The following is a 20789-nucleotide window of genomic DNA, read 5'->3' as shown; positions in this document are numbered from 1 at the left end:
GGGCAATGCACAAAATTCACCATTTGGAGACCTTTTCTTCAGAGCGATTTGCTAGGACTTCGTACTAATGCACCAAGTTCATAGACAGCCATGAGGCAACACATCATGGGCCAATGGGCCGCAGGTTGGAGCACAGTTCTAGACAGTTGTGGACAGCAGGGAATAAATGACCATTTTGTTTTTTCATTAGCACTACAGATGTCTTTTAGTGTCATATTAGCTTATTTTCAACCTTTTAAAAACTAGAAAACATTATCTATGAAAAAAGATATGAATTACAGAATGCAAGCATCCAAAAAATAAAAATACTAAACAAACAGAATATTATATTGCACTTGCAGATTTACCCAGCTTAGTACAAGTACTCCATCATTCATAAAATATTTATTTTACAGAACATCTAACACGAGACCATAACATTAAACTTCAGCAATTTATTACAGTGTTAAAATAGTTCATTTTTATTCAGCCAAAAATCTAAACACAAAAAAAATATGCAGTGATAACATTAGAATTAGATCCCCCCCAGCGACACAATGAACAAGAACCAGTAACACTACTCTGAAACGCCTGTGATTGGTAATGAGTCCATTCATTCTAAACATGATCATAAATAATCTATCCAACACAGAGGAACATAAGGGAATGATTTGTATGGGATGCATTATAGAATAATAGAAATTATGCACTGTAAGAGAATACAAAACATCGCAACACTGGAAATTTAACAAAGTCATTTTTTTTTTGTTTATTTTTTGTTAACACTTTCTCTGAACACGGCAGCAGCCAAGACACAGTAACATGCCTTATTGTGCCATTGTGACACGTTGCAGCCAGCTAGGAGCTTGTTCTTTTAGCAATGTTAAGTAAAGAGCAACATTCACATCTGAAATCCGCACAAAATCCCAGCATTTCCTTCACTTAGATGGATTTCTGTTTGGTAAACATTTCTCAGCTTGGGAAAAAAAAAGAAAAGACGACAAAGGAATGCTATTTAAAAGAAGGCAAGTTTGGTACTTTTATACTGATGTCACCAATATTAATGTTTCTTGGGATCTCTGGAAGGTTCATATTCTTTACGGCAGACACCGCCCGTGCTGGAGCGCCTGCTAATCCGGCCTATGTGCAGAGTGGAAGAAACAGAAAAACTGGATTAATATATATATTTTTTTACTTCGCTTCAGTCTGAATTGTTGTGTGGAGTCACCTGGATTGCATGAAATGGATTCATATGAATTTAGGATTAGACATGGCACAAAGACAAAACCGCATGAAATGTCAATCTGAACATTAATGTGATTATGAGAAGGATTATGAGGTGCTCGGATGTTTTCTTTTATCTTCCTACAAGGGGATGCTAACTTGTGCCCCAAACTGATCTGATTATCTTTTCTCGAGAGAAATTTTTATAGTACCAGTAAAGAAGGCAAACAAGTCTGTAACTTCTATTCTCCTTTATGTTATTACATACTTTTCCTGGAGCTTAAGGAGAAAAAAAACAGAACAGTGGTAACATATGTGAACATATCAACAATACAGTCTACTCAGACTGATACATGTAACAATTCTTGGCTTTTTTTTTTAGTAGTAAATCCACCTGAGATGCATAGATATCGGGCACCATCATGAGTACACTGCAGGAAGCAAACCCATACAATGAGCTAAAGCCAGAATCATTTCATAAGGTTATCATTTAAGTATGTTAACACTTTAGTGTACAGTTTACCTGTAATGTTTCTGCAAGGAAAGCGCCTATAATATAAATAAAATACAATAATCCAAATAAATATAAGAGTCGATATAAATCCTTCCCATGAAGGTATAAAGTTGGCAAGTAGACAAAGCCTACAAGGTTTATCTATGCTGACATGATCACAGATACTCAGTCAGTACAATAATAATAAATATATATATACATATACATATATATATATATATATATATATATATATATATATATATATATATATATATATATACACATACATACATACATATATATACATATATATATATATATATATATATATATATATATATATATATATAGTCATTAAGTGTATATGGTGCTGTATTTCTAAAATTTGGATGGCAGAACACTCAAACAGCTAGAAATGTCTGATATTTAATGGGAACCCTACATGTCAGAGTTGAACAAAATGATACCTTGATACCTGCAATCCGATGTCTTATTCCGGAGAAATCCAGGTTTTTCTTATATCTAAATGATCTGTTCAGGTCTATGACTGACAGTCTGCTCTCCTGATCTACATGTCTCACACTGGTAACTCTCACTTTCATTTAAAATAATCTCTGGAGACAAATTCTCAGGAAGATCTTTGTCCGGTCTGTAGATCTTAACTGTTAATGTACATATTAAGAAAAAGTGTAGATTACTCTGGAATAAGACATCGCATATAGCAGATACCAAGGTATCATTTTATTCAACTGATCCTACTGACAGATTCAATTTAAAAGGTATAGTTTATTGTAATATTTAAAAGGGTTGTCCACTAGGACAACCCCTTCTTGATAAAATTTTTGGGTCCCCATAAAGTATTAGAGCATATACTCACCTCCTGTGCTGGCACCGTTTCCGCCGTATCGGCACTCGCTCTCCCCGGGGCTTTCATGAGGTGTTACACCGCTATCGCCAGTGTCCCCACCTCCTGTTGAATTGAGCATGAAGAGGAAGTCAGAAAACAGATGCAGCCCAGACTTCCTTTTCATGTTTGATTTGTCCGAAGACAGAGCCCCGGCACAGGAGGGGAGTATATGCTTTATTATTTTATTGGGTCAAGCGAAGGATATGACAAGAAGTTGTCCAAGTAGTGGACAACTTCTTTAAGTCCCCCATACGTTTTAGACTAAAGTAGGTTGAACCTGTCAATATCAGCGGGATTGACAACATTCTAATGTATATGGAGGCCTACTGATACTCCCCCAAACAAATTATGTTGTAAAAGAGAAGGACTGCTAGGTTGGCCTTCCACCAGCCGATCATTTTGTTCAGGACAGAGATAAGCCACTGACTAACGAGTCTGGTAGCAGCTCTCTCATAGCGTACACAAGAGCGCCTGGCAGTGCTGAACGTACCTGTGTTGTGGTGAGTCAGGGGAGATAGCCATTACGGACAGGTACTTAATGTGTATGTCTAAAACCCGCCATGCATAGGAGATCAGTCGCCTGGCACTCCCATACACAGGAGTGGTCATTCCTCAGAAAGCTCCTCAGTTCTTTATTAGAAGCGCTGCAAGACATGTCTGAGTGGCTTATCACAGAGAGAACAAAGGGATCAGAAGTCCAAAATCAGACATGCTGGATCCTCATATCCTCAAATAATCATTTGGTTGGAACTCCCATACATACTAGACAGTTGGCCGAACCCATTAATAATGGTGGGTTTAGATGACATTAGTCTAATCTGTATGGGGAGTCCATTGAAGGCAAGAAATTGTAATTGTGTAGCAGTGCACATGAATAAAATCTGGAATTGGGTAAATCCTTGGGGGAGGGGACATCATTCTGAAAACTTTACATTTCTGTCCATTCATGTCCCATTAATGGTGAGTATCCAATAATTTAAAAAGTTGGTATGCTTATAGGATATATTTATATGATTATTCATTACACACAAAACCACAGTGAATTTAACAGAAGATATTTTTTTGTTCTGGTGAAACAACAGTGAAAATATTCCTTCAATTAGCTAAAAATAAAAAATATAATTTTCTCAATTGCCCTTCTACAAGTCAGACTAAGGAACAGGTCAATGAGGGTTTGAAAGGAGATAGACAATCAGTACAAACGATCTAGTTCTAATGGGCTGATGCCTAGATGAAATGGGGATGGGAATGGGTTCAGATAAATAAGCACGATAAGCTAGCTAAATGACTCAAAAAATTAAAATTTGAGAAAGAAAACAAAATGAAGTCGGCAAGTATATAAAAATGAGGCCAAACTGATAGGAGGCTGGTACAGACATTTTTTTTTGTATTTTATGCTATGAAATAAGAATAGTAATGTACGGAAATGATAATATACAGCATTAAATTCTTATGCCAGATCCACAAAAATGTAAAAAAATAAAAAAAATAAAAATAAATAAAACAGACAACAAAAGTAAAATCTCAATAAAGAAGATCATGTTTAGCTTATGGTATTTTAAGCATGCTGAATGCATACAATAAGTATACGGTTCTTATACGTTTAGTACGCTATAGTTTTTGTAATCGCCTCAACTGAAAATCAGGTTGTGATTTGGCTATGAATGAAGCTCACTAACCCCACTGATCCTCATAACAAATGCCTGATGTGACTGCTGTACCGTTTTTGGCTAAAGCGAAAATCTAAGGCCTCATTAAATTTGGCATTTTGCAACCATACTTAAACGGACACCCTTCATGTTCAAAATGCAATATAATTTATTGTCAGGAGTAAGAGCTAATTAGGCTGATAAACAGTTCTGTTGTAAGGGTGTGACAGGGGCCGTTATATGCCTCTCCTTCTCAGCAATGTGTGTACCAAGTGTATGGTTTTATTATATTTTTGTGACTGTATTAATGTAAGAATCTGCATAGTTTCATAGGCAATAATGTACGAAGTTAATGTAATGTATTGTGATTAATGTATAATGTTATTCATTTATAGAGTTAAGTTTAGAGAATACAAAGCATAGCATAGGACTTGAGGATTAAGTTGGAAAGGGAGAAGATTTAGTTGGGGGCACATTATATAGAAAGTTCAGTGCAAACTGTTAGAAAGTAGTGACGGACGTTAAATAGGTGAAAGGTCAAGTTTGCCCAGGTACCGACTGTGGAGGCAGACAGGAAAAGGAGACAGCTGGAGATTGGTCCAGCCCAAAGTGGGAGGGGTTAGAGCCAGTAGAAGGAAACCACTTCCTGGTTTAGTCAGTTAGTGAGGAGAGTTTGTTGGTGAGAGCTGCTAGGGCGACGTCAAAATGCAGTGAGCTCGCACAAAACTCCCTATGGATATTCCTGCAACGTCTGGAGCCTAATGCTCGAGTCGGGGGCTATGGAGAGCCCCCGACAGATGGCTGTGGAACCGTGCAAGGGAAGCATTGCAGATCTTGGGCATACTGCGGAGCCAGATTGGGAAACCCTGGGGCTGGCAGGAGGATCAAGAGTAGGGGTAATCCGTCTTGAACGCGAGAACAGGACTGAGATGTTGTGTGTGGAGGAAGCAAGAGACAGAGGGCGCTGTGCCCGATACTGCGTGTTAAAGATGGCTGTACTTGAACTGTTCAGTAAAGACAAACTTGTTAAAACGAAGTGGGGGTCCCCTATTGAATGTGCAGCTGTTCCTGGATTGTGGAGACAGTGAAGGCCTGCGGCCAAAACAGGAATGAAGTGCTCTGCACTTACAGCACACAAATTGGGACACCATTTATTTGTGGGGTGCCAAGTTGTGGGAGAACAGCTCCTCGCCCATGACTACCGCCCTGCGCACCTTACACTGTAGGAAAAACAAAGTTGTACAACTTTACAGTAATTGATGTAAAGCTCATTTTGGGGTGCCTCACTCAATATTTGACCATAATGCTTGCATGAGTGTACATACAAAGATATCATAATTTAGTAGACCCAGCGAATAGACCTACAGCAGCATAGGGACTAGTAAAACAGTAAATGCTACGGGTGTAACATCCACAGAAATTGTTAAAAGATGGGTAAAGTACATCCCACTGAATGAGGCCTTATTTTGGTTTATAACTTTTTTTAAAACAAAAGTTAATGAAAGGACACAGCACATAAGTGCCATCATCCTAATTTCTAAAGTATGTATATTTTATGGTATAATCTACACAACTGCTCTACTTTGACAATTTTTTTCGTGGGAGATAGAAACATGCATTTAAAGCCATGGACAAATAAGTCTAAATCAATTATGCTAGAAGGGTGAAAACCCTAGCATCTTCCAGGTAAGAATTTGCATAATGTTTTTGATTAAACAATGTAAGATGGCCGCCGGACAGGCCCTTGAGGGGAGATATGTATCATCGAGGTTGGTAGCTTCGATGATGTGAGCTTGGAAAGCATGCTCCAGCACATATAGTGCTGAGAGAGTTATTAGGACATTCCAAGGCTGGGTTTTACGAGCAGTCAAAAGAGATGAGTGGGAATGACTGCTCACATATCCCCACCCCAGGGGGGTACTTTGGCAGATAAAATGGAGATCAAGTGTCTCATTCAGTGTCTGGGCCTGGAGATGTGTGGATCTCCTGTGTGTTGGTCTGTGCTAAGGCCTAAAGAAGCGGACACTATCCTGAGCAGTAGAAACCCACAATATTGTATGGACTTTTTACTTTGTGCTTTCTCTTGGTGCCAGAAAAGGCTATCTTTTGTTTGCTGATGCTTAAGCAGGTTTATGACGTTTTAATAAAATCTGCCTGGACATTTTAACAAAATAGTTTCCTGTGCCTACCTCAACCGCAGCTGAGCGAGTACAACCTCTACAACAAAAATAACTAACTTAAATCATACCTGTTGTTTCTGTTGACCTTTCAGAATAAGTTGTGGTGAACGTACATGAAGAACTTTATTTCTGGCTACTGTATGACTTATGGTGAATGTTTTACCCTCTGCAGGATCTAATTTTCAGTTGTCTCTAGCCTAGTAAGTGGAAACTAGTTACTAGTATCTCTAGTAAACACTGCACACAGACTAATTCTCTGGAACTAGTTTCTGTTCTATGGTCTCGTGTTCAGCAAAAGCATCAGGAATAAGACCATCATACAGCAGTATTAAGCAGTGTAGTTCTGAATCCAGCTTTTGGGTGAGATAAGCACTTACTAAACAGCTACAGCGCCGTGTCTCTCTCTTAACACTGCTCTTCAATAGGCAGCTGTAATCTTGTCCCTCAATGAGCTAGCGGTCCATCTGGTTTTTAAGAAGGATTTTAGCTTTTTATCAGAGTGATGAGAGACAAAAATGGGGAGTATAAGGATTGGCTCCAAAGTAGATAGAGAAGCCTATTTCGCCAATAAGATACAATACAAAGTTTCTTGTATTCAATTATTCTATTAATTTATGCAGTTTGTTGAAATGATAGTGACTATTTAGGGTACTCCTGTCACCCAGAACATAGCATATAGAAAGAAAATCATATCAATTGATCTACTCATATTACCATAATGGCATTGTATGGGTAATCTGATTTGAATTATGTGAAACCATTTCTGATATTGAACATATAAACATTCAGTGTAATATTGATTGATAGCAATGAGAATGAAACCTATATTTAGTGGTCATAGTTTAGATAACGAAATTAGTTTTTTTTTTACCATAGTGTAAGCACTGCTGTGCAAAAACTATTTGTAGGACATGTTATATATCCTGTAAGTGTCTGAAAGTGTTCGCACCCTTGAAATTGTTCCAGAAAATGAAGTATTTCTCCCAGAAAAGTAATGTAATTACCATATATACTCGAGTATAAGCCGACCCGAGTATAAGCCGACCCCCCTAATTTTGCCACAAAAAACTGGGAAAACTTATTGACTCGAGTATAAGCCTAGGGTGGAAAATACAGCAGCTACCGGTGAATTTCAAAAATAAAAATAGATGCTCCATACTGTTCATTATGGCCCCATAGCTGTGCCATATAGTGCTCTGCACTGTTTATTATTGCCCCATAGCTGTACCATAGAAAGCTGTGCCATATAGTGCTCTGCACCGTTCATTATTGCCCCATAGCTGTGCCATATAGTGCTCTGCACCGTTCATTATTGCCCCATAGCTGTGCCATATAGTGCTCTGCACCGTTCATTATTGCCCCATAGATGTACCATAGAAAGCTGTGCCATTGCTGCTGCTGCAATAAAAAAAAATGACATACTCACCTCTCTTGCTTGCAGCTCCTCAGCGTCCCGTCCCGGCGTCTCTCTGCACTGACTGATCAGGCAGAGGGCGCCGCGCACACTATATGAGTCATCGCGCCCTCTGACCTGCACAGTCAGTGCGGAGACGCCGGGAAGATGGAGCGGCGCCCGGCGTGTGGAACGCGGACAGGTGAATATGTAATACTTACCTGCTCCCGGCGTCCCGCTCCTTCCCCCGGACAGCTGGTCTTTGGTGCTGCAGCCTCTTCCTCTATCAGCGTTCACCGTTACCGCTCATTAGAGAAATGAATATGCGGCTCCACCCCTATGGGAGTGGAGTCCATATTCATTTCTCTAATGAGCGGTCCCATGTGACCGCTGAACAGGGGAAGAGCTGCGGCACCCGGAGACCGTGGGACTGCAGGGACAGCGCCAGGAGCCCCGGAAGCAGGTAAGTATGCCTCAGCGCCCTCTCCCCCTCACCCGCCGACCCTGCCGCCGACCGTGACTCGAGTATAAGCCGAGAGGGGCACTTTCATCCCAAAAATTTGGGCTGAAAATCTCGGCTTATACTCGAGTATATACGGTACACATGTTTTGTTACAAAACATGTTTATTTCCTTTGTCTGTACTGGAACAACAGAAAAACAGAAAAAAAGGCAAATTGGACATAATTTCACACAAACCCCCCAAAATGGGCTGGACAAAATTGTTGGCACCCTCAACTTATTTATTCAAAAGGGTGTGCAACTAAACATTAACTGCAATCAATTATTTCCTATAACCATAGACAAACATATTGCACTTAACTGGAATTTTGGTTCACTCTTCTTTTGAAGACTGCTCCGGGTGTCTTATATTTGAAGGGCGCCTTCTCCAAACAGCAACTTTAACCCCTTACTGCCATCGGATGCACTATTACGCCGATAGCAGTATCCCCCGCTTTGATGTGGGCTCCGACGGTTAGCCCACCTCAAAAACCGGACATGTCAGCTGTTTTAAACAGCTGACGTGTGCTAGCAATAGCCGTGGGTGGAATCGCGATCCACCCGCAGCTATTAACTAGTTAAATGCCGCTGTCAAACTCTGACAGCAGCATTTAACATGCGTTTCCGGCCATCAGGCCGGAAATGCAAACACTGGTGCCCTGCATCATGTGATCGCGTGACACCGATGTGTTGGCATGACAACCAGAGGTCTCCTTGAGACCTCGATGGTTGTTGATGCCGGATTGCTGTGAGCGTCACCCTGTGGTCGGCGCTCATAGCAAGTCTGCAATTCAGCCACATAGAGGCGATCTGAGCATCGCCTGTATGTAGCAGAGCCGATCAAGTTGTGGCAGCTTTTAGCCTCCCATGTAGGCTATTGAAGCATGTCAAAAAGTAAAAAAAAAATGTTTTTAAAAATATGAACACCCCCCCCCCCCCCCCAAAAAAAAAAAAAAAAAAAAAAAGTTCAAATCACCCCCCTTTCGGCCCATTCAAAATAAAACAGACATATTTGGTATCGTCACGTTCAGAATCGCCCGACCAATAAAAAAAAGGATTAACCTGATCGCTAAATGGCGCAGCGAGAAAAAAAAATCAAAGCGCCAGAATTACGTTTTTTTGATCGCCGCAAAATTGCATTAAAATGCAATAATGGGGGCTCGAAAGATCATATCTGCACAAAAATGGTATCATTAAAAACGTCAGCTCGGCACGCAAAAAATAAGCCCTTGCCCAACCCGAGATCACGAAAAATGGAAACGCTACAGGTCTCGGGAAATGGCGCAATTTTTATTTATTTATTTTTTTTTTTAGCAAACTTTGGAAATTTTTTTTTTAACACTTGGATAAAAAATAACCTAGACATGTTTGGTGCCCATGAACTTGTAATGACCTGCAGAATGATAGTGGCAGGTCAGTTTTAGCATTTAGTGAACCTAGTAAAAAAGCCAAAACAAAAAACAAGTGTGGGATTGCACTTTTTTTTTGCAATTTCACTGCACGTTTCTGTTACACGACATGGTAAAACAAATGGTATCGTTGAAAAGTACAACTCGCCCCGCAAAAAATAAGCCCTCAAATGGCCATATTGACAGAAAAATAAAAAAGTTATGGCTCTTTGAAGGAGGGGAGCGAAAAATGAAAACACAAAACCGAAAAAAGCTCAGGCTATGAAGGGGTTAAGATCTCTCCACAGGTGTTCAATGGGATTTAGATAAAGACTCATTGCTGGTCACTTCAGAACTCTCCAGCGCTTTGTTTCCATCCATTTCTGTGGTGTTTCTTGAAGTATGTTTGGGGTCATTGTTCTGCTGGAAGACCCATTACCTAGGGCGGATGCCCAGCTTTCTGACACTGGGCCGTACATTGCAACCCAAAATCTTTTGGTATTCTTCAGATTTTATGATGCTTTGCACAAAGTCAAGGCACCCAGTGTCAGAGGCAGTAAAACAACCTCAAAACATATTTGAACCTCCACCATATTTGACTTTAGGTATGGTGTTCTTTTCTTTGTAGGCCTCATTCCATTTTCAGTAAATAGTAGAATGATTTGCTTTAACAAAAAGCTCCATCATGGTCTCGTCTGTCCACAAGACACTTTCATTGAATGATTTTGGCTTACTCACATATATTTTGGCACATTTGAAGGGTGCCTTCTCCCAAAAGCAATTTTAAGATCTTTCCACAGGTTTTCAATGGGATTTAGCTCCAACTCATTGCTGGCCACTTAAGAACTCTCCGGCGCTTATTTCCATCCATTTCTGGGTGGATCTTTAACTATGTTTGGGGTCACTGTTTAGTTTTTTATGTCTCTGTGTCAGCAGTGGGGTCCTCCTGGGTAGCCTGCCATAGCGTTTCATTTCATTCAAATGTCGACGGATAGTTTGCGGTGACACTGAAGCAACCTGAGCCTGCAGAACAACTTAAAATTCCTTTGCAACTTGATTGGGACTGCTTATCCACCATCCGGACTATACTGCGTTTCAACTTCATCAATTCTTAACTGCCATCCACATCATGGGAGATTAGCTACAAAGCCATGGGTTTTTAACTTCTTGATTATGTTGCACACCGTGGACAAAGGAACATCAAGATCTCTGGAGATGGACTTGTAACCTAGAGATTGTTCATATTTTTCAACAATTTTGGTTCTCAGTCATAAGTTCTCTTATTTCTTTTCTCCATGCTTACACTGCGTGCAGAATTATTAGGCAAGTTGTATTTTAGAGGATTATTTTTATTATTGATCAACAACTATGTTCTCAAACAACCCAAAAGACATGTAAATATCAAAGCTTAATATTTTTGGAAGTTGGAGTGGGTTATTTTTAGATTTGGCTATCTTAGGAGGATATCTGTTTGTGCAGGTAACTATTACTGTGCAGAATTATTAGGCAACGTAATAAAAACCAAATATATTCCCATCTCACTTGTTTATTTTCACCAGGTAAACCAATATAACTGCACAAAATTTAGAAATAAACATTTCTAACATGCAAAAACAAAACCCAAAAAAATTAGTGACCAATATAGCCGCCTTTCTTTATGATGACACTAACAGCCTTCCATCCATAGATTCTGTCAGTTGCTTGATCTGTTTACGATCAACATTGCATGCAGCAGCCACCACAGCCTCCCAGACACTGTTCCAAGAGGTGTACTGTTTTCCCTCCCTGTAGATCTCACATTTTATGAGGGACCACAGGTTCTCTATGGGGTTCAGATCAGGTGAACAAGGGGGCCATGTCATTATTTTTTCTTCTTTGAGACCTTTACTGGCCAGCTACGCTGTGGAGTAGTTGGAGGCATCTGATGGACCATTGTCCTGCATGAAAATTATGTTTTTAGTGAACGATACCGACTTCTTCCTGTACCACTGCTTGAAGAAGTCTTCCAGAAACTGGCAGTACGTCTGGGAGCTTCACTCCATCCTCAACCCGAAAAGGTCTCACAAGTTCATCTTTGATGATACCAGCCCATACCAGTACCCCACCTCCACCTTGCTGGCATCTGAGTTGGAGTGGAGCTCTCTGCCCTCTGAAATATGGCACAACTGGTGGCAAATGGCATCTTGGCAGCTTCACGCTTGATTTTCCTCAATTCATGGGCAGTTATTTTGCGCCTTTTTTGCCCAACACGCTTCTTGCGACCCTGTTGGCTATTTGCCATGAAACGCTTGATTGTTTGGTGATCACGCTGCAAAAGTTTGGCAATTTCAAGACTGCTGCATCCCTCTGCAAGACATCTCACAATTTTGGACTTTTAAGAGCCCATCAAATCTCTCTTCTGACCCATTTTGCCAAAGGAAAGGAAGTTGCCTAATAATTAAGCGCACCTTATATAGGGTTTTGATGTCATTAGGCAACACCCCTCCTCATTACAGAGATGCACATCACCTGATTTACTTAATTTGCAGTTGGCTCTCAAGCCTGAACAGCTTGAAGTAGGACAACATGTAAAAAAAAGTATCATGTGATCCAAAAAACAACTTGCCTAATAATTCTGCACGCAGTGTAGTGTGGCACAAAATGCAAAGATTGAGTAAACTTTGCCCCTTTTTATCGGATTTCAGGTGTGATTTTCATAGAGCCCACACCTGTTTCTTGTTACAGGCGAGTTTGAAAGAGCATAACATGCTCGAAACAAAGTTATTTACCCACAAATTTGGAAAGATGCCAACCACTTTGTCTGGCCAATTTTTGAGGTTGTATGAAATTAGGTCCAATTAGCCTCTTTTTCTCATTTTGTTGTGTTGTTCAAATACACACAAAGGAAACAAACATTCGTATAACAAAACTTGCATAATTGAAATTATTTTCTGGGAGAAATACTTCATTTTCTGGAACCACTTCAAGAGTGTGAAGGCTTTTGGCCATGACTGTAAATGCGATCATGGATTTGTATACTATAATATATATGTGACCATTGATTTGCTGAGTCACTTTGCATGAAATGCTTAATGGGGTTTTCCAACCAAAGATATGCTAACAGTGTCTTATCGGTAGGAATCCAACTTAAAAACACACAAGGTATTGTGGTCTCTTCACCTTTCTATTTTGTCTTTTAGACACAATGTCTGGATGATAGAGGTATTGTGTCAAACTTTGGCTCTGGTCCTATAAGGTGCAAGTCTCATCTCAAGACAAAACATCTAACCCTTTTGCCAGTGCCTGAGGACCAGGGCAGCAAAAGGGCTGGAAACAATGGAGTATCATACCATGCAGCTGCCCTCCCACTTGGCATCTTGATTACAATGTCATCTGCATCCTCAGGATGCACATTCAGTTTAATACAATTGTGAAGCGGGGAGCCATCAGATCCCTTTTCTAGCAAAGAGCATGGGCATCCGAGTCAGTGCAGCAGGCACAATGGCGTCATTAGATGCGCAGGGCCTCAGTCCACACACTGCACAGAACAATTAAGTGCACCAGGCGACTAATATGAGGCTATATATCAGTCGGTACTTGTGGGGGGAAACTGTGGAGCAACATACTATGTATGAGGGGGCTGCGTGTTGGGGTGGAACTCTTGGTCCAACATACTGTGTGGGTAGGGGGCCATGAGAACATCACAGTTTGTGTGTGGTGTGTGGGAAAGATGTGGAGGCATGATACTGTCTGTGGCAGAGCTGTTTTTGGGAACTCTTTGGGGGCATCATTCTGTGTACAGTATTGCAAGTCTGCTAGATGTCTCATTAGTAGACAGTGTGATCAAAAGCTTACTGAAGTGGAGTGAAAACTAGCTCAGAAATGAGAATTCTATCATTGGACTTTTTTTTAAGCTATCCACACATAATATGTTAGGGACATTTTTGTAGTGAAGAATTCATTTTTATTGATGGAAAAGACCACATGGTAAATAATTTTAATATTGACATCTTAGAACTAAAATCTACTGAAAACTGACAATGTTAATTACACACAAAATAAGTAGTGAACAAAAGAAAAGGCATTATACTTTGCAATATGTAATTAAACATAAGTTCTTACAACTAAAAAAAAAAAAAAATCAGCAGGAATATTGGCTGTGTGGCTGGCAGTTTTAGAAGTTTAGGGTCACACTAGCATGTCTGGCCTAAGTATAAGGTCATTGACATCATTTTGTTTTGCCTTTCTCAGCGTGTCAGGTATATTTTGGCAGAAGTACCTTTGTCTACCTGTCCTGTCTGGGAGATTGAAAGATAAAACTCTGCAAGAGAGAAGAATGGAAGAAACTAAAAAAGTTTAAAATGAACAACTCCTTCCCTGGGGTCATCTAAGAACAAATCCATAATAGAAGTAGGAAAAATTACAATCATCTAAACACAGTAGAGGCAGACATTTTTTTTTTCTAAACGTACACCTATACCTATGGCAACCTATTGTTTCACTTCAAATCAATATATCCATCCCCAAGGAGCTAATACTGATTGAGTCATCAAAATGGCTGCCATCGTGAGTATAGATGAAGGGCAATATGACATATAACTAAAATACTATCACCAAAAGGATACAGAAGGGAAAGTATTGAAAACATATACAAAATGAAACAACAGTATAAGCCACGAACATAAATCTTTAGATCTTGCTTGCATACAATTGACTTTGAGAATGGTAAAAAGATGCCAACACAAGGATCTACTAATTCATTCATAAAATGATTAAAGCGCTCCAACTGAATTATCTTGGTCTAAAAAAAAAAAAAATGTGAAATAAGCCTCTAACATTATCAAAAGAATGACAACTCAAGTGTTAATTTGATTGGTTCTGTCAAAATGTTTTTCGCCCATCTCATCACACTGCCAACTTGGATTTCACACTGGCTCCCATTTTCAGGAAGAAAGGTTTACAGAGTACTCAAATCTGTTTCTTACACAGATTTCTGATGGTGAGAATACCATATTGGAAGCATATTATCATTGATCTTTATTTAGGTTTGTGTGTCAGATGCGCTTTTCCCAACAGAACTCTATAGGCAGTGACAGAGGTACCCAATATGAACATGCAATAAATTAAGTGCTCAGAAACATCAGATTACTTGTAGAGTACAGTTTTGCCAATTACTAAATGTTTAATATGCCCCCCCAAAGAAAAGTTTGGCTTCACCAGTATCAATATCAGACAGATAATATAAAAAGAAAAAGCAGCCAGAAGAAGAGGACCACCATATAATACTGGAAAACTGATTCTCACATTTCCAATTACAACTAATAGGACCTGTGTTGGACAGAATTCCAGATTCATCAGGTACCTCAGTAACAAAACCTCCTGATATGTGGCGAATCTCTCCTTTGTCACATTAAACATTTTGGTTGGAGAACCAGACCATGACATCTTTAGAGATAAACTATCACATAGTGATATGATGCACAATTCAAAATTATTATATTGTGGTACCACAATAGAAAAAAAAAATCTATGCAAAAACCTTTATGCCCAAAATAGATAAAAGTATTGTAAGAGCTATACCTTCATTAGCTAACCAAAAAATAAATATTTGCAAGCTTTCAGAGCCCTACAAACAAGGATGAATCTACAGGTGCATACTATAAGGAATGAGCTGGACAGCCTGTGGGAATACATTTCTCTGGACTGCTATACAGTATGACAGATTTAAAAGTCTTAATACTGAAAGGTCAAATTAAGCACAGAGAGAAAAATCTCAGAATTCAAGTGGATAAGAATGTTCAAGTCTTTGTTTCATCACTCACTTCACACCTCCACCAGACTGACTCCAGATCACCAAACTCCTACGCCTTCACTCTCAGCACCTCTCTATTTGTAACACAACCTTTAATTTTATAACCTTGACTTATTTATAGGAGGCATCACCCCATGCACAAATCTCCTGCTGTAACATCTCTTAAAGGGAACCTGTCACCCCCAAAATCGATGGTGAGGTAAGCTCACCAGCATCAGGGGCTTATCTACAGCATTCTGTAATGCTGTAGATAAGCTTCCGATGTTAGGGTACCGTCACACAGTGCCATTTTCATCGCTACGACGGCACGATTCGTGACGTTGCAGCGTCGTATAAGTATCGCTCCAGCGTCGTATACTGCGGTCTCACGTTGCAATACACTGCGCTGGAGCGATAATTTCATGACGTATTTGCGATGTAGAAGCCGTTGGTTACTGTGCGCACATCGTATACAACCTGTGTCACACAATGCAATCATGCCGCCACAGCGGGACACTAGACGACGAAAGAAAGTTTCAAACGATCTGCTACGACGTACGATTCTCAGCGGGGATCCGGATCGCAGTAGCGTGTCAGACACAGCGATATCGTAAATGCATCGCTGGAACGTCACGAATCGTGCCGTTGTAGCGATCAAAATTGCACTGTGTGACGGTACCCTTACCTGAAAGAGGAGAAAAAGACCTTAGATTATACTCACCCAGGGGCGGTCCAGTCCGATGGGCGTCTCAGGTCCGGTCCGGCGCCTCCTATCTTCATTCCATGAACGTCCTCTTCTGGTCTTCAAGCCACGGCTCTGGCGTACTTTGTCTGCCCTGTTGAGGGCAGAGCAAAGTACTGTAGTGCGCAGGCGCCGGGCCTCTCTGACCTTTCCGGCGCCTGCGCACTGCAGTACTTTGCTCTGCCCTCAACAGGGCAGACAAAGTACGCCGGAGCCGCAGCAGCGGCGTGAAGACCAGAAGAGGACGTCATGGAATGAAGATGGGAGGCGTTGTACCGGACCTGAGCCGCCCATCGGAGCGGGACTGCCCCAGGTGAGTATAATCTAATGTCTTTTTCTCCTCTTTCAGGTAACATCGGCGGCTTATTCACAGCATTACAGAATGCTGTAGATAAGCCCCTGATGTCGGTGAGCTTACCTCACCATCGATTTTGGGGGTGACAGGTTCCCTTTAAATGTTGTGATTAAACATTGTGCTTAACTAGTCAATCATTTGTAAACTGGCCTCAAGAAGGAGCTTCTGTGCTCAAAGCTTGCACATATTTTTCTGGCTAGCCCCAAAAATATCACTTTTCAAAAACTTGTCTTTTTGGGAAAAAAGTATTTCCATAGATAACAATTATCAACTGATGAATAACGTATATCTGTAGATTTCACTATTTCAAGTTAGACATGAGACTCTCAAAGATGATTCTATCACCACTAAACATTTGTAGGCAACAATCTAAATATGAGGTCACAGACATCACAGAAAACATTACTTAATGTGATTATCTCAGCAAGTACACTCGTGGCCGAAATTTTTGAGATGGACACAAATTTTGTTTTTTACAAAGTTTACTACTTCAGTGTTTTTTTTTAGATTTCTTATTAGTCAGATGGTTCTATGGCCACTGCTCTGGAATGCACTACCCAGGACAATTTGATTAATTCCCAGTATGCGCAGTTTCAAGCATGTCCTAAAATTGCACTTCTAAAGACAGGGTTATTGCCTCACTTATATAAATATTTCAATTTTGCCCTTCCAAAATCTTCTTACAAATATGGTCCTTTGCAGCATCTGTTCACACACCCTGCAGCATCTGTTCACACACCCTCCATGCACTTAATAGCCCTCTGTGTCTGTCCTTGTACACATTATGACTGGTGACGGCTTCACGTAGCGATGCATGCACACCCTATTTGTTATATTGGTGGACTGTACAAAATAAGCACTTTTTACCCTTTACCTTTCGTATCTGCCCTATTTTCTCATAGATTGTAGCTTGTACACAGGACCCTCGTTGTCTTTATTGTCTGTACAAGTCCCCTCTATAATGTAAAGTGCTGCGGAATATGTTGGCGCTACAGATATAAAAAATTATGTTACTGAAGTACAATTATAAGCATTTACCGTATTTTTCGGACTATAAGACGCACCAGACCATAAGTCGCACCCCAAATTTTCAGAAGGAAAATGGGGAAAAAAAATGTATGAGTCAAACGGGGGTCCATCTTACAATCCTGAATTCAGCATACCCGGGGAAGCGGTGGATCGGCAGCAGAGTCACAGGGGGTGTTTGGTGGTTTGGTGATGATCTGACCCAGACTGGTGCACAGATTTGGTGGTGCTCAGCGGTGCGAGGGGCTACGGCAACATTTTGTGAAAGCTCGGAGCCCCTGAACATCCAATGCTGTGATGCGGTGGTCTCCGGGAAATCTCATCCCAGTCTGGTGCTGCTGCGCGAGGATCTCGCTCCCATATCAGCCTGGTGCGGCAGGTTCGGCGGTGCTCAGTGGTGCGGGGGCTACTGCAACATTTTGTGAAAGCCCAAAGCCCCTGCACTTCTACTGCCTCAATGCTGTGGTCTCCGGGAAAATGTCCGCCTGAGGTGGCGCATGCGCAGACTGAGATCTCGAGAGATGAATTCTCTGAGCCGAGATCTCAATCTGCGCACGTGCCGCCTCCGGTAGCCATTTTCCCGGAGGCCACAGCATTGAGGCAATAGAAGTGCAGGGGCTTTCACAAAATGTCGGAGCTCCCTGCACCGCCAAGCACAGACCTGCAGCACCAGGCTGGGATGGGAGCGAGATCATCGCCCTGCAGCGTCGGACCACCGGAAGAATCGCTTGACTCCTGCTGCCACCAAGCTAACTGTAAGTACATTCCGACTATAAGGCTACTTTCACATTAGCGTTGCTTGCTGTCAGTCGCATTGCGTCGTTTTGGAGAAAAACGCATCCTGCAAAGTTGCCCGCAGGATGCGTTTTTTCTCAATTGACTTGCATTAGCGACGCATTGCGACAGATTGCCACACGTCGCATCCGTCGTGCGACGGATGCGTCGTGTTTTGGCGGACCTACAGCACAAAAAAGGTTCCATGTAACGTTTTTTTTTGTGCGTCGCGTCCGCCATTTTCGAAACTCCGCCCCCTGCTCCACGGAACTCACAATGGGCAGCGGATGCGCTGTAAAACTGCATCCGCTGCCCACGTTGTGCTACATTAACACACTGTCCGTCGGTACGCCGGGCCGACGGTTTGCGACGGCCCGTACCGACAGACTAGTGTGAAAGTAGCCTTAGACGCACCCCCATCTTCCCCCCCAAATTATGAAGGAGAAAAAGTGTGTATTATAGTCTGAAAAATATGGTAAGTTTGTAACTTTCTTGACAAATACATCAAGTTAATGCTAAGACTTACAGAGATAGACACCTATTTTTCAAGATTTCTGCAATTTACCTTAGCATGCTGGTTATCAGCTTCTCGAACAAATCCAACTCAGTCACAATTTGAAGCTGAAATCCAGCGTGGCAAAGTGACTTGTACAAGTCTTGAGAAAATTAGGCTCAAAGCTGTAAAGATTGAATCTTAGCATACACTTGATTTGTCAAGAAAAAGCTACAAACTTATGAAATGCTTAAAACTGTACTTTGGTAACCATAGAAACATTTGCACTAAAACACTAAAATCTCTGATGCAGCAAACTTTGGGAAAACCAAATCAGTCTTAAAACGTTTGACCACGACTGTATTTTCACAATTTGCCGCGATTATTTGACTGTATGTACATGCATATTTAGAGTCCAATCCGTTCACCTTTTGTTCGTCGCACAAAGACACGGTGGTTGGAACCAAAGATCTCAAATTTGGACTCAGACCAAAGCACAGATTTCCACTGGTCTAATGTCCATTCCTTGTGTTCTTTAGCCCAAACAAGTCTCTTCTGCTTGTTGCCTGTCCTTAGCAGTGGTTTCCTAGCAGCTATTTTACCATGAAGGCCTGCTGCACAAAGTCTCCTCTTAACAGTTGTGGTAGAGATGTGTCTGCTGCTAGAACTCTGTGTGGCATTGACCTGGTCTCTAATCTGAGCTGCTGTTAACCTGCTATTTCTGAGGCTGGTGACTCGGATAAACTTATCCTCAGAAGCAGAGGTGACTCTTGGTCTTCCTTTCCTGAGGCGGTTCTCATGTGAGCCAGTTTCTTTGTAGCGCTTGATGGTTTTAGCCACTGCACTTGGGGACACTTTCAAAGTGTTCCCAATTTTTCAGATTGACTGACCTTCATTTCTTAAAGTAATGATGGCCACTCGTGTTTCTTTACTTAGCTGCTTTTTTCTTGCCATAATACAAATTCTAAAAGTCTATTCAGTAGGACTATCAGCTGTGTATGCACCACACTTCTGCACAACACAACTGATGGTCCCAACCCCATTTATATGACAAGAAATCCCACTTATTAAACGTGACAGGGCACACCTGTGAAGTGAAAACCATTCCCGGTGACTACCTCTTGAAGCTCATCAAGAGAAAGCCAAGAGTGTGCAAAGCAGTCATCAAAGCAAAAGGTGGCTACTTTGAAGAACCTAGAATCTAAGACATAATTTCAGTTGTTTCACACTTTTTTGTGAAGTATATAATTCCACATGTCTTAATTCATAGTTTTGATGCCTTCAGTGTGAATGTACAATTTTCATAGTCATGAAAATACAGAAAAATCTTTAAATGACAAGGTGTGTCCAAACTTTTGGTCTGTACTGTACATGTATACTTAACAGGTCCTGGTGCTTCACTTGTGCTGCAGACATCATCCTGCCCTGGCTCTGACTTCTGCTGTACCGCGAGATGCACCCCCCACTCTCAACTTAAACTGACACTTGCAGGGAGAGAGAGGGGGAATATAGGGGGGTTTGGGAAAGAGGATCAAGGACTGCAGAGGATGCACAGAGTTATTCACTGAAAGGAATGCTGTACACTGTCTGTGCACTTCATAAAGGGGCTGCAGATGCAGGGGCCCCCTTTGTGGGTGGCAGGAGCTGGGGCTAGTGGTGGGCCCACCAGAGGATTCTCCTGTGTCCCGATGCCCCAGTCCGACCCTGGTGTTGCTTATTACAACACCAGACTAAAGCAAATCTCAGAAGTAATGGCACTAGGGACAGAAGACATACACCGAGGACTAAATGTTGAGGTTTTGTTTTTTTTAGTAGAGAAGGACCATTTTTATGCCTAAAAATATGAAGTACGGTAAAAGAAGGGAATCCTTAAGTCTTTCACAGAGTGGCTACAAAGAGTTTCTTCCACTGTA

General features: G+C 41.2%; 1 protein-coding gene across 2 annotated transcripts in view; it reads right to left on the bottom strand.

The window, feature by feature from the left end:
- Positions 1 to 419: 419 nt before the first annotated feature.
- Positions 420 to 20789, bottom strand: part of AP3S1 (adaptor related protein complex 3 subunit sigma 1) — a 96592-nt gene continuing 76222 nt past the window's right edge. The window contains exons 6-7 of one of the 2 annotated variants that reach the window (XM_077290660.1): positions 13975 to 14016; positions 420 to 1119 (exon numbers count right to left, since the gene is read on the bottom strand). In XM_077290660.1, the coding sequence (XP_077146775.1) occupies positions 13981 to 14016 (36 nt within the window). In that variant the 3' untranslated portion in view covers positions 420 to 1119; positions 13975 to 13980. The remainder of the gene's footprint in view (positions 1120 to 13974; positions 14017 to 20789) is intronic. The other variant, XM_077290650.1, reaches the window with a different exon arrangement.

The sequence above is a fragment of the Ranitomeya variabilis genome, chromosome 1, assembly GCF_051348905.1.
Source record: "Ranitomeya variabilis isolate aRanVar5 chromosome 1, aRanVar5.hap1, whole genome shotgun sequence".
Classification (NCBI taxonomy): Eukaryota; Metazoa; Chordata; class Amphibia; order Anura; family Dendrobatidae; genus Ranitomeya; species Ranitomeya variabilis.
Note: the sequence above shows the minus strand (reverse complement) of the source record. Positions and strands in the feature narration are given on the sequence as shown.